Source organism: Xenia sp. Carnegie-2017, unplaced genomic scaffold (assembly GCF_021976095.1).
Source record: "Xenia sp. Carnegie-2017 unplaced genomic scaffold, XeniaSp_v1 HiC_scaffold_20, whole genome shotgun sequence".
In the NCBI taxonomy this organism is placed as follows: domain Eukaryota; kingdom Metazoa; phylum Cnidaria; class Anthozoa; order Malacalcyonacea; family Xeniidae; genus Xenia; species Xenia sp. Carnegie-2017.
The window spans coordinates 9,803,780-9,817,082 of record NW_025813483.1 but is presented as its reverse complement, the minus strand read 5'-3'; the positions used below and the strand labels follow the sequence as shown (position 1 = coordinate 9,817,082).

Genomic DNA, 13,303 nt, shown 5'->3' with positions numbered 1-13,303 from the left:
TTCCTGGAAAATGAGAAGCAAATTATTAATTATTCCACCTCTCGCCAGTTCTTGCGTACACGACTTTTTTAAACACAGAAAATACACGTGTTGTTTAAACATATAGAAACTCCATCAGGTATACCTATATGTTTTTTTGAGAATTTTATAGATGTTTCTTTCACTGATGCAAATACAGTGAAGCTGTGAAAGCATATTATATGTACAGCGGAGAGTTTTATCTACGCGTTATTTATCTCATCATCTCATACACGGTAAATGTACTATAAATTATAAAATATATAGAGTTCTCAATCTTGCTGTTAATATATTTTACAGAATAGTATTAACACTTAATTGTTTTGCGGCGATTTGAACTATATTTTCATCGCTATAATACACTAATTTAAAGGGCAAGACCGTTTAATTATTTCTACTACTAAAATCCAGACAGATGAGATTTCTCACCTTCTTTCTTTCTTAAAGACATACATACATAAACAATAACTGACTACATAATTATTTAAACTATGTTCTGCCAAGTTTGAAATACGTTGTTTCGTATCTACTACAAGTACTGTGAACGATCAAAAACGAAATGACAATTTTCATGTCAGATATTTTCGTACGCAACTGTCCGTACGCAAAAACATCTCAAATCTTACTTGTTGCAGTACGATATATCTTTTTAAGGCTATATAGCATGCTTCTAAATTCATTTTTCAATAAAAAAATGTGAAAATGATAATAGTGGAGGCAGAGAGTGTTTTACTAACCTTCTTGAGATAAAAGATAATTCTTTTGTCAATAACATTGTAGATTCGATGATCCTTGACACGAATTTCGATGTTTTGGCATATTTTTCTTGCGTGACTAAAAAATTTGGCATTTTATTCATTCATCGCACGAGTTTATTTCAAGAAAATGGCGGTAAAAAAGAAAGCGCCCGCAAATTTTTGACACTCACTGCCTTAATTAAGTACGATACTTCGTGCAGCTAGAATGTCACAGAGATACAGATTGTTTGAAAATGTTACCGCCTCACAACTGAATACAAATGTGAACTTTATACGTCAGTACGGTCCACAAAGAAATCGAGGCAAATGATATTTATGATGTATTCAATGCATACGGTAGTTGCGGAAATCAAGCTCATCAAAAACAAGGTATTCAACATGTACGATTTTTGAAAAAATCTCTAGGTCATCGGCTGAACTATACACTCTTTTCTTATATGAACCAGCAAATATTTTCTCATTCAAGGATAAATTCGGGTAAATACTGAAATAATTTCGCCGTTCGTTTCTAATTTCAAAGCAACAAATTTCTGTGACGTCAATTCCGTGCGTATTGGCACTTATAGATCATAGTTCTCGACCAATGAAATTGCTCAAATTCTTATGGTTATTAAATAATTTCATATAGTACAGTATGATTACCGTGGCTGTTACGAACTTTACTGTATAAAAGTTAGTTATATAATTTCAGTTATCAAAATTACGCTGTACATTTTTGTGCGCCTTAACTTGTTCTTTTTTGTGCTATTTTTCTAGAAAATTCAACCTCAATGTTCTTATTGACTCTTGGTCTTTATAAAAAAACGAAGGATTCAAGCAAAGTTTCAAAGAACAGCAGCTTTTCTGACTTGTAACCGAAGTCAATCCTGACATGTCTTTTTTACATTAGTCCGGGTCTTTCACAATACAACTCTCCAAGTTATTTTTGATTTATGTATCTACTATTTTTTAAGAAATAAAAGATGTTTACTGTGTTTGGACAGGCTTGTGCCAAACAAGAGATTAATCTGCCCTGGAAGAAATAATCCTTGTTTGTATAAAAACTGATTGATGCTTTTTCATAAAATAAACATAATAAAACGCGTGCAAAGATTGGTCTATAGCAGTGTTCGCATTAGTCTGAGCTCAAACAATCAATCAAAGTGAATTTGCAAATCAATCATGAATACATTTTAGAGCATACTCTCGAGCAGGTGCAAGCCTCCGACCTTCGATCTCGGGCTTGCACTGTTTTAACTTCACTTAGGGAGCCACGATTATTTATGACAAAATTAAAAAGATATTTGTGTTATAATCCTGCAAAATAAACAAATCGATTTTCAAGTCAAAACAGTCGACGCCGTAAGATAATATAAAAGAGCAACGACAATATACGCAAGGTTTACATTTGTACCACGTGACATACGAAAACACAACACGTGTTCCCATCGGAGAAGTCGTAGAAAGAAAGCTATTGAAATTTGATACGATTTGTCTGCCTTCATTCACGTCAGACGTCTTAAACTAAAATTTCAAACACAGAAACAAAACCAAACAATAAAACTAACCTGAAGTTCTCAAACACAATCTACGTGGATTTTTAAGGTAAATATTTGTTGTTTTCAAATAATATAGAAATAGCTTTAGCTTAAAAATTGTTTATCAATGTAGTTTACATATCGCAAATGCGCGTTGTAGCTACTTTATAAATTGAGTAGATATTCCACGATTTTAACAAAATTTATAAATTGAGTAGATTGTCACAATTGCTCTAAAGTTGCGTCTGAATTGTTTATGCATTGGAAACAAAAAATCTCACTCCTTAGCTTTGTGGACTGATCTATACAACGCTTCATAGATAACGTTGGACAAATTTCCCACATACAACATGAACACGTAATATAGCCTCAGTGTCGGCCATTGTGTATTAATGTACCTTTTGCAAACATTGAATTGCTTGTATTTATTTCACATGCTCGTAATTCAGTAATGGGAATATGTCAATAGTGTTAGTGTCGTTTTCGGCTTCATTTCCATGGCGTCTTTTGCTGATACTGGAGCCGAGTATTCCCTGTAATTTCTGATCAAATTTGCGTAAAACTTCCTGATTAAATATCGCGATGATAAATGTCTATACATTTCTGCAAGCTTGTGGGAAGGAGGGGGCACATCCGGTTGAGTGTTAAACCATTTTAATCATAAGATAATCATCAAAGACATAAGCTTTCCATGCAAAGACGCTAGTTCGTCGAAAATGAAATACAAATTAATACATTTCTCACCAGTTCTGGCATTGTTGTACGGTTTAATGAGATATTTACTAAAAAAATAATCGCCTAAGCCCAGCAAAGTCCATCAGGTACATTTATCATACGTTCAGTAGAGTAGAGAAGTGGGAAGACGTTTTTAAATAAAGTATAATTCATACAAATGCATATACGTACATGTTGCAATGAATATTGTTGCTTATTGTGATATATTAGTTGATGTTGTCATTGTTAAAACATTTTAGATGAACGAAAGAGTCTATATTATTACAGCTATTTTGACATCGCTGAAATATATTCCGTGGTAGTGCACTAAAGTTCAAATGCTTCGCCCAAGTACCACCTCGACTTACTTTTTACCTAAAAGTCTTCTCGTTACCGATTTCTACACACAAATAAATCACTTAATACAATCGATGTAATTACACAGGGTCTTTCAATGTAGTAAAATTATACATTAGATACAATTTTACAGAGTAATTTTTTAAGGAGTCGCAATCAATTATTTTGTACACTTGATTTCGTGATTGCATTTATAGCTGAGAAAACAAGAAAACGTTTACAGAGGCTTTGTCTTTACACAACAGGTTATCATAAGTTTCATTAACAATCAATTTAATTTCTTTTACTCGGGAAGTTAATAAAAAGATAGATTTCCAGACTTCAAGCCATGAAGAGAAAATATACCTTTGAGAAAAACCTGAATAAGAAAAAATTTAAAACAATACAACTCAAAGTTCCAGAAACGACGCATTGGTTAGGATCTGTCAGTATTTCAATCTGTCAGTATCGATATAATCGATAAAGGGTCTTTCATTACAATTTATTTTTTAAAGTTATGATCTGCGAACAACTAGTCATGTTGTTGTTTTGTTTGTCCATGGATACAACGTAATTTAAAAGAGAATACTTGCCGTTGTACAGAGTTTGCAGTTAAATAATTTGTATACGTTCTTTCCTCTTTCTGTGCCTATACCTTTGCACTATGTACCCCGTAAGCTATTTTTCTATAGAAAATGCATCAAAACATTTAGCAAAGCTTTAGCTTCAACAACAATTCATCATAACATTTCAATAAAAAATCAATTCAATCTTTTCTTCATCCAGGAACTCCATTATAACTTAACTGCCCAGACACAGCTATGAACACGCATTGGAAAAAAAATAAGACGATACAACTCAAAGCTCAAGAAACGACGCAATGGCTAAGAGGTAGACTGTGTCCCATTAGAAAAGAAACAGCATGGTTTGTCAAACCGTTTTCTGAGCTTCCAGATGGCTATGAAAAAACAAAAGATGTCTTTTTGTATCCAAACTACATTTCGAAAGAAATTCTACCAGTTGCTGAAGGAGACATTCTGGAATTTATACTTGGAGATAGAGACAAGTCCAGACCAATGGCGATTAAAGTACGCGTGTGTCAATACTCACTAAGATTTCAAAAGGACGTGATCAAGTACGTGCGGAGATTGAACATGGACTTGAATAGCACAAAGTGTAAAACAATTTTGACCCAAGTTTTGCCTTGCAAATCCATGTGGAAATACCTCGGGTCCCCTGTCTTTGAAGATGGGCCAGGTTAGTAAGTGTTCTATACGTACGACCAATAATCATTGAGTTATAGCGAGTTTGAAAGCAAAACTTTTAGAGTCAAACAGTTCAAGCATACCAAAACTAAAACCTTTGCGTGTTATTTTCATAATTTTACGATGATTTTCTTTTGTAATTGCTTAATCAGCATTTTCCTCCTTTTACTCAAATCGTCAAATTAGGGTAATAAATTCAGGAGACGCGAGATGAGCTGGTAAAAGTGAACAGGAGATCGCATGCGCCATACCACCAATATAAAGTGTATAAATATTTGCATGCAATTAAACTAGCCGCTTGTAGAAAGCGAAAATTTAAACTCAAATTTAGAATTTGCCATAAGTTGACATTCATTTATTTACAAACAACAATTTTCATCTCAAACAGTCCCCATTTGTTAAACCTACGTTTTCTGAGGTAGTTAAATGTATCGCTGCATAGCTTATTATCATCTTTAACAGGCGATGGATCAGCAAACATGTCGTATATTGAAGCATTATTAGAACTTATACAGTTGCTTCTTCAGCATGGAAAGGCTTACAAATCTTTACAAGAAGAGGCAATAAAGAACATAACACGTGGTATAGTTTTTCAAGACACCGAAGATGAGCATTTATTGAGCATTCCTAAAATCATCCTATCTTGCAAGTACACTAAAAACGACAAATTCCACATGGTAGAAGAAAATATTTTTTTTTCTGCACAACTCTTGCGCGATATTTGCCTTGATACCATCCGTCATGTCCCAACTGTGACTCACTTCCTTCTACCAACCGTGAATGCTTTAAATAAAAAAATACGAAGTACAACAACACAAAATTTCTTATACACTCTGTTGTCATTGAATTGTCGAGAGAATTATGGCTTCGTTATGAACGGATGCATCTGGTTGGATTTACCCTTGATACCAAGTGAAGAAGAACTTCACGGTAATTTGATAGAGATAGACAAAAACCTGACACCAGTGAGGCTGAACACTCCTTACGACAATCCTGAGCAATATATGAATACGTATTTTCGATTGATTCGCGCAGAAGCCTTCTCTGCAATACAACATGGTATCAAAGATCTAAAATCGTCCACACTTGATCTTCGAGATATGAATCTTTACTATAATCTTCATCTAGCTGGTTTTGCACTTCAGAATGGTCGGTTCTCTCTGGCAATTCACTTTACACCAACCAAAAAAGTGAAAAAAATGGGAAGCTTCCCCCCAACTTATGTATGGCAACCTGGTGTGCATCTCACTAAACAGGAAGTTTGATGACGTCATATGGACAACTGTTTCCACAAGGGATACAGATCTGCTAAATGAAAATCAGATCATCCTGCTAGACTTGTTAGATGAGAATCGTAAGAGTATAAGTGAAATCGTAAGCTCGCTTCATACACAAGCAGGTATGAATTTCGTCTTTTAAATGTCAATGTTATTAATCCTGTTTTATCTAATGGATATTGTTAACCTTGAATATTTCTTACATCTTATGCAATGACCGTAGATAAAGTTATGAGTTGATTAGAAAATTCTAGTAATTTTTGTCCAATTAATTTCAATAACAATCATAACATCATGGTTATGACATCATTGAAAGAACGCAACACTTAAAAATTACAGGTTTGGCTATTATGGTGGAATCTCCAACATATTATCGTTCCTTGAGTCCAATTTTAAAAAGTCTGAAAGAATTCGACATGGAGAGCTTTCCTTTGCAAAAAGAGATCGTGTACACAAAAGCTTCAAAAAAACTTCCACAGTATTTAAGAAAGGCGACATTCGATACGTCGGTAGTTTTCCGGGAGACTTCCAATCTGGACGATGACTCGGAAGGATTTTATTCCAATGAATCGTCAGAGAATAGTGATGATGATGATGACGATGGCTCAGACATACCTTCGGAGTATTTGATCAAGGAGACATGTTCCAAATTTACGCCTTCTTGGAAGAATCCTATTGACAATGACTCAGACGTCAATTATTCGAATGAATCATCAGAGAATAGTGATGACAATGGCTCTGAAATACTTACAGAGTATACAAGCGATGGAACATTTTCAAAATCGGCGCTCTTTGAGGAGAGTATCTTAGAAGATGACTCCTACGACATTTATTGGAATGAATCATCAGTGAATAGGGATTACGACGATGGTGATAGTGACGCAGAGATACGTCCACAGTATTTAAGCGAGGAGAATGACTCAGAAAACATTTATTCGAATGAATCTCCAAAGAAAACTAATTATGACAACGATGAAATTACACATGGTTCAGAGGAAAGTCTAGAAGGACGCATGTTAGTCAAAAATTTCTTAAAAACTTTTAAAAAAAGTAAAAATACATCTTTGGAAAATAGTCAAAGAAGAGCGTTGGTGCAAGCGTTGAAGAACAGAATTGGAGTTATTCAAGGTGAGGAAGAGGTTTTTGTAGCTTTATGCATCAATATACAACATATGAACACAGTAAACCAAATATGGTCAAGTCCACATTACTTCTTGCCTAAAGTGACAAATGTTTAAATGTTATAAATTACATTGTTTTGAAACATGAATACATAGACCATTTGGTAACATTTACAAGAATCAAATTAAAAGAAACTTTAAAAAGACTGGCAAAAATGACCTACAGGGACTATAAAACAAGAAGGCAGTACAAAAATAAAATATTTATATCAGTGCTATGCAAACTCTGGGGGGGGTCACCTCCTGCTCCAGCATTTAAAAAAACTCCGGCTTCTGCTTATTAAACTCCAGCTTTTGTTGATACAAGCTTCATTTTCGGTATAAAGTTTACATGCCCAAAAATTCAGGAAAATTGGAAAAATCAAACAACTCTTCGTGTCAAAATGGAAACAAGGTTTTAGTTTCATGACTAAGCAAAAGATGACAAATGCAATATGACTGAGATTTTAGACTCTTAATATTAGACTTAGCTAGCTTGCCGATGTTTTTAGGTAAATCATAGCGTGTCTCAGTAACCCTAGAGAAAAAACTCGCTTAAACGTTATTCACATGACAAAGAAGATATTACCTGAGGTGTAAGTGTAGGACATTCGTTCTTGTGGCGGTACTAATATTGACTTGTTTTGTAAATATTGAAAAAACCAAATTTGCAACTTTTTCTTCTACTGAAGGAAAAAGTTTATATAAAGACTGCGGCTAAAAAATGGTATTTAAAAACACAAAATTCAAAATGACGTGAGATTTATTATTATTATTATTTTATTATTATTAAAAATATTTAAAAACGGTAACTCTTCAGGACTCATAGGCACTTGTTTTTCAAGAAGCCGTTTACTTATAGTATTTCCAAAATTCAATACACTAATAAATTGTATTATATAAATGCATGCAAGTCAAATATTAAATTAATATTATACTATGTTGCATACAATTACGTACAAAGAAACTAATTATGTATGCACTACTTGAAAAATACGAGCCGGTCGATAACAGCTTGCTGGCAATTTTTGATAGTCTTTGAAAAACTCACTCGCCAAATTGCACTCGAAACCATGCTATTACATATACAAATTATACTTCCACAAGCCAGTCATTCCAAAACTTGTTATATTCATTAGGTCCACCTGGCTGTGGTAAAACGTTCATTGGTTTGAAAATAGTTCAGTTGTTGCTATCACTGTCTCCAAAATTGGAGAAACCAATTTTACTGTTGACGTACAAGAACCACGCTCTTGACGAGTTTCTCAAAAACATGTTAGATTTTTGTGACTTAGATGATATGGTAAGGATTGGAAGTCGATCGAAAGAACCTCGATTGGAGTCTTGTAACTTAAACAATCTTCGGAAAAAATTTAAATACGACAAAGCTACCAGCGCTGAGATTTACAACATTTTATGCGAAATAAACAACACTGAAGAAAAAATTGAGAGAATTTCAAAAGAGCTGGAGCGAAGCTCGTACCTCACGCAAAGTAGTCTCGTCGATGAGATGGAGGAAGAGCAACTGAAATCATTTATCGCAAACGCTCCATGGGGACAAAGTGGATTGGTTTGGAAAAACTCTGCGAAAAAGATCGTCGATAAAAGGTGGATGGAGTTACAATTACAAAAAGCGGTGATGCAATATGGCTCCATCAAAGAATGCATTCAAAAGGGATTACGTTGCAGTTTATCACAGAAGGATGTCGTTAGTTACTACTGTGTCTATGCTTTTCAAAAAGTCTTGGATTGTTTGTTACCAAGTAGAAAGGAGCTACAACGTATGAAGCAGTTTCAGTCAGAGTTTATAATACAGATCGATGCAGAAAATAGAAACAGTGAAGAAACGCAGCAAACTGAAGACGTGACAAATGAAGAAGACAGCGGTGACGAAGATTATGTAAAACAGCTCACAGAAACTAGAATAGAGGCAGCAGCTAAACAGATAGATTCCAAAAACCTAATTCTATTTGATTTTAAGAATAAAGAAAATAGAAACGATGTATTGCTTAGCATATCTGACTACCCTCCTAATATGGTTGTGAGTTCTCAAATACGCTCCGTGCAAAATATATGGAGTTTGAACGAGTTTCAAAAATTGCAGTTCCTTTACGCCATCATGAATGATAAAACGAGTAGTATGTCGCAGGAATTAAATGATTTAGTTAATCGGTTACAGACACTGAAAAGTCAAAAAGAAGAGTTAGAAATTACGGAGAAAGTCATGCACCTGTCAAAGAAAAAGATCATTGGTGTAACCATCACAGGAGCATCTATTAATCATGACCTACTTCACCAAATTGATCCGAGTATCGTGATCGTGGAAGAAGCTGCTGAAATACTCGAGCCCAGTTTGCTCGCAGCGCTCACGCCATCCATTCAACATCTCATTCTGATTGGAGATCATAAACAGCTCAGACCACAGGTCGACACATATAAGCTGTGTAAAACATTTCAATTTGATATCTCCATGATGGAAAGATTGATAAAATCTGGTTTCCCATACAAATCACTTGTAAAGCAAAACCGAATGCGTCCCGAGTTTTCAGCATTGCTCAAAGATATTTATCCATATCTTAAAGATAATCTTCCTTTGGTGTCACAGAACGAGCCGCCAAAGTGTATTGAGAAATCCATGTTTTTTTGGTCTCACAATGATCCTGAAATTAAAGATAGAACTTACAAAAACCCCAAAGAAGCTGAACGAATCATACAACTTATTAAATATTTGTTATGTAACGGTATACAGCCGGAACACATAACGGTGCTTGCAGCATACTTAGGTCAAACTAAACTACTTCGACAACTAATCAAAGCTGAAAATATAAAAATCAATCAATACAACAAAGAAGATCGTGATAACTTTATGCAAGTACAAACGATCGACATGTACCAAGGCGACCAAAACAAATACGTTATAATCTCGTTGGTTCGTTCTAACGATGAAAACAAGATTGGGTTCCTCAAAAAGATCAATCGTCGTTGCGTTGCTCAATCGAGAGCAAAATGTGGCATGTACTTTGTGGGAAATTCAGATACACTACGTGGAGCGAAGGATTCTTGCTGGTCTTCGCTTGTTTCATCCTTAGAAGACCAAGGATGTTTAGGGAATGAAATACCACTGCAGTGTGTCAAACACAGTACTTCCAAGTATTTTGCAAAGGATGGTGATAGCATCCGTGCATTGATTGCAAAGCCAAAGTTACTGTGCCAACAAAGATGCGGTGATTACTATCCTCATTGTGACCAGCATCCATGTAGGTTGTCTTGTTTTCCAAGACACAACCATTATGAATGCCCAGTGTTGGTTGATGACAAATTTCCGGGTTGTGGCCATGATGTAACGCGAAAATGCGCAACAAGCATCACCCAGTTACACTGTCAAACCATAGAAACAGTTCAGCTTGATTGTGGTCATAATATTGAGAAGAAATGCTCACAAAATAAAAATGAATTGAAATGCAAAGTAATGGTAACGGCTACATTTCCCACATGTGGTCACACGATCGAGAAAAAATGCCATGTAGATATTAACCTTATCAAATGTCTACATCCTTGTAAAGAAATGAATTCGTGTGGAGTCCATCAATGCCAGAAAAAGTGCGGAGAACATCATGGACACGATACATGTGATGTAAAGATTGATTACGTCTTTCCAGACTGTGGTCATCCATCACCAAAGAAAAAAAAATGTTCCGAACCAATAACTTGGAAATGTCGCTACAAGACACCGTTTACATGCAAATATGGCCACGAAATCCAGAAGGAATGCTGTCAAAATGACAAGGAAGTAATATGCCCTGTTAAACCTTGTGGCAGGTTACGTAAATGTGGTCATCCTTGTGAAAATGTTTGCGGGGAAGATTGCGAGAAAGGTGAGTGTAAGCATTGTCATAGATTATTTTGCAAAAAGATGAAGGAATTTCGAGCTGCAGCAAAGATGCGTGTTAATGAACTTGAGGGGAAAATTAACAAAGCAGACATTCCTAAGTTTTCAAGAGATGAATTACGCGACAGTGGTCCTACAGCTGCAGAGTATCAGAAAGTGAAAGATCAAGTGCTTAAATTTCTTCAACCTTGTTTCAACTGGTTTCCAAGAATTACAAAAATCGATAAAATCACAAATCTTGTACTAGAAAAAAATTTCGAAGCAGCTAAATCCAAGGCATTTGGTGACTACATTGACACAAAAGTTTATGATACGTCCACAAAAGATTTACGAAGTATCATTCGTGAAGGTTTCAAAATGCCCCCAGCCAAACTCAAACCACCAAATAAGCCTGGAATGTTTGGTGAAGGAATCTATTTCTCCACAGATTCTTCGAAAAGTGCCCAGGAAATCTACACAAAAGGTCATCAGACGTTGCTCCTGTGTCAGATCATGCTTGGAAAAACATTGACAGTGAAAGAGGCGGATTATACATTAAACAAGAAAAAACTAAGATCCCAAAACTGTGACTCCGTGTACGCCCCACGTGGAACAGCTGTGATAAATGACGAATTTGTGATTTTTGATCCAGATCAAGCTCTTCCGCAATACATCGTTCAATTCTCTAACAGCAAAAACGTTTTACCTCCATCTCCCTCAATCTATACCACAGAGTCGTTCAGCAAAAAAAGGATGTATCCGAGTAGAGAGAAAAATTTTCAAGATCCGTTTGAGATGCATTACCATTTTGCTGAATCTCACTTTAGACGAATGTCTGCCAACAGCAGTTTAAAGAATGTAAATATCACTGCCATTGATATTGTCATAAATAAGGATCTTGAAAACAAGTTTGAAGCAACAAAGACGAAATTTCGTGATGAAGGTATTCCAGATAAAGAAATTCTCGCATATCATGGAACAGATAAGAAAAACATCGACAGTATTCTCCAGAATAATCTTCAGTTAGGTTTTGCACAAAGACAGATGTATGGTTATGGAAATTATTTCTCTGAGTTCCCTGAAGTCAGTATTCATTATGGCGATGGGTTATTGCTATGTCGAATTCTTCCTGGAAAGGAATTCATAGATTCTAGCTCCGCTAATATACCATGTGGTTTTAATTCAAAGAAAGTTGTCAGGCAACGTCTCGGTCTTCGTTGTGCAAGTGTTGATGCTTCTGCTTCCTCAAATATCAGTGGAAAAATAATCATCATTGAAAATTCTGACCAAATTTTACCTTACTTTGTCATCCATCGTTAAATGACAAAATATTTTTACGGTTAAAATAAACCTTATGCAAAGAAACAATCATCAATGAACACGAAAACTAAATCCATGATTTGGAAAATTTACTAAAGATAAAAAATCGATTGATCTTGGAGAGAAAGAATGTAAAACCCTTGGTAATGCCCATTTTCCATCCATGAAACAACAAAAAAGCCGTAAGACATTTGCTCAGCTACTTCTTACATTAAATAATACAACTACAATATTATCACCGTTCCCGAAGAAAAGAAACATAAAATAATTTAGCAGCATTTTTCGTCGTCCGCACTACATTCAGATAGATCCAATAATTCACGGCATGCATTATAGTCAGTGTCATCTTACGTGCTGCTGAGGAAGGAATGCTGAAATTTATAAAATTAGTGAACCAGTTGTAAATGTTTTTATATGATGCATAATTTCCAAATTTGTGAGAGTTGTGCCAATGTAAACCTTAAATTTATCCTTTTAGCCTTAAATTTAGCCTTTTATTTTTATGACATTTGCCAGTTGTAGATGGCAAATGTTATTAGAAGCATGTGTTTCCGACACTAATTATTAGGAGAAGCACTAGTCGAAAGAAAACCAATCATTTTCTGCTTTAGGATTCTTGGTATTTATAATTCTATGTTGATATATCAACATCATCGTGAAAATTACAAAAACCATAGGAATTGTTTGAAAACGCTCAGCCCTTTCACAACACAATTCTCAACATAAAACTTTAATTTATCAATTGCTTTAGATATCCGCTCACCTTTTAAAAGCTTCTCTCTCTTCTTCCACAACTTGGCTGATACTCGCACGTAAACCCAACACTATAACGTTCATCGAGTTCTCTCCTCTATATATAAAATGACTCGTTTTCAATTTTCTGGTGAGTGATAACGAGTAAGCCCAAATTGAACCATAAATTTCATAGTACATCATAAAAAATAATGCATGCAGCAAATGTAATGGTAAGAAATTTTTTTGAGAGTTTAAAAAAATATTGCATCATCACATTTATAATTCACTACTTCTATGGGGCAGTTTTTTAATCAACAATTGACCTCTTTAAGGGT

The 13,303-nt window shown here is 35.0% G+C and overlaps 1 protein-coding gene and 1 long non-coding RNA gene across 2 annotated transcripts; one reads left to right on the top strand and one right to left on the bottom strand.

Moving 5' to 3' along the window:
• The first annotated feature begins 5,802 nt into the window (after positions 1 to 5,802).
• On the top strand, positions 5,803 to 12,718 carry LOC124442431 (NFX1-type zinc finger-containing protein 1-like). Its single transcript, XM_046992929.1, has 3 exons — positions 5,803 to 6,007; positions 6,225 to 7,013; positions 8,185 to 12,718. The coding sequence occupies exons 1-3, from the start codon at positions 5,830 to 5,832 to the stop codon at positions 12,231 to 12,233; spliced, it is 5,016 nt and encodes a 1,671-aa protein (XP_046848885.1). The 5' UTR covers positions 5,803 to 5,829; the 3' UTR covers positions 12,234 to 12,718.
• LOC124442432 lies at positions 12,308 to 13,082 on the bottom strand. The gene is made up of 2 exons (XR_006947244.1): positions 12,997 to 13,082; positions 12,308 to 12,604 (listed from the first exon to the last, which is right to left on the bottom strand). It is a non-coding gene; the product is annotated as an uncharacterized LOC124442432 (long non-coding RNA).
• Positions 13,083 to 13,303: the final 221 nt, after the last annotated feature.

Coding starts and splice junctions, on each gene's coding strand:
- LOC124442431 (XM_046992929.1), top strand. CDS start 5,830: ATGTATGGCAACCTGGTGTGCATCTCACTAAACAGGAAGTTTGATGAC. Junction 6,008..6,224: donor CTCGCTTCATACACAAGCAG/GTATGAATTTCG, acceptor TAAAAATTACAG/GTTTGGCTATTATGGTGGAA. Junction 7,014..8,184: donor CAGAATTGGAGTTATTCAAG/GTGAGGAAGAGG, acceptor TATATTCATTAG/GTCCACCTGGCTGTGGTAAA.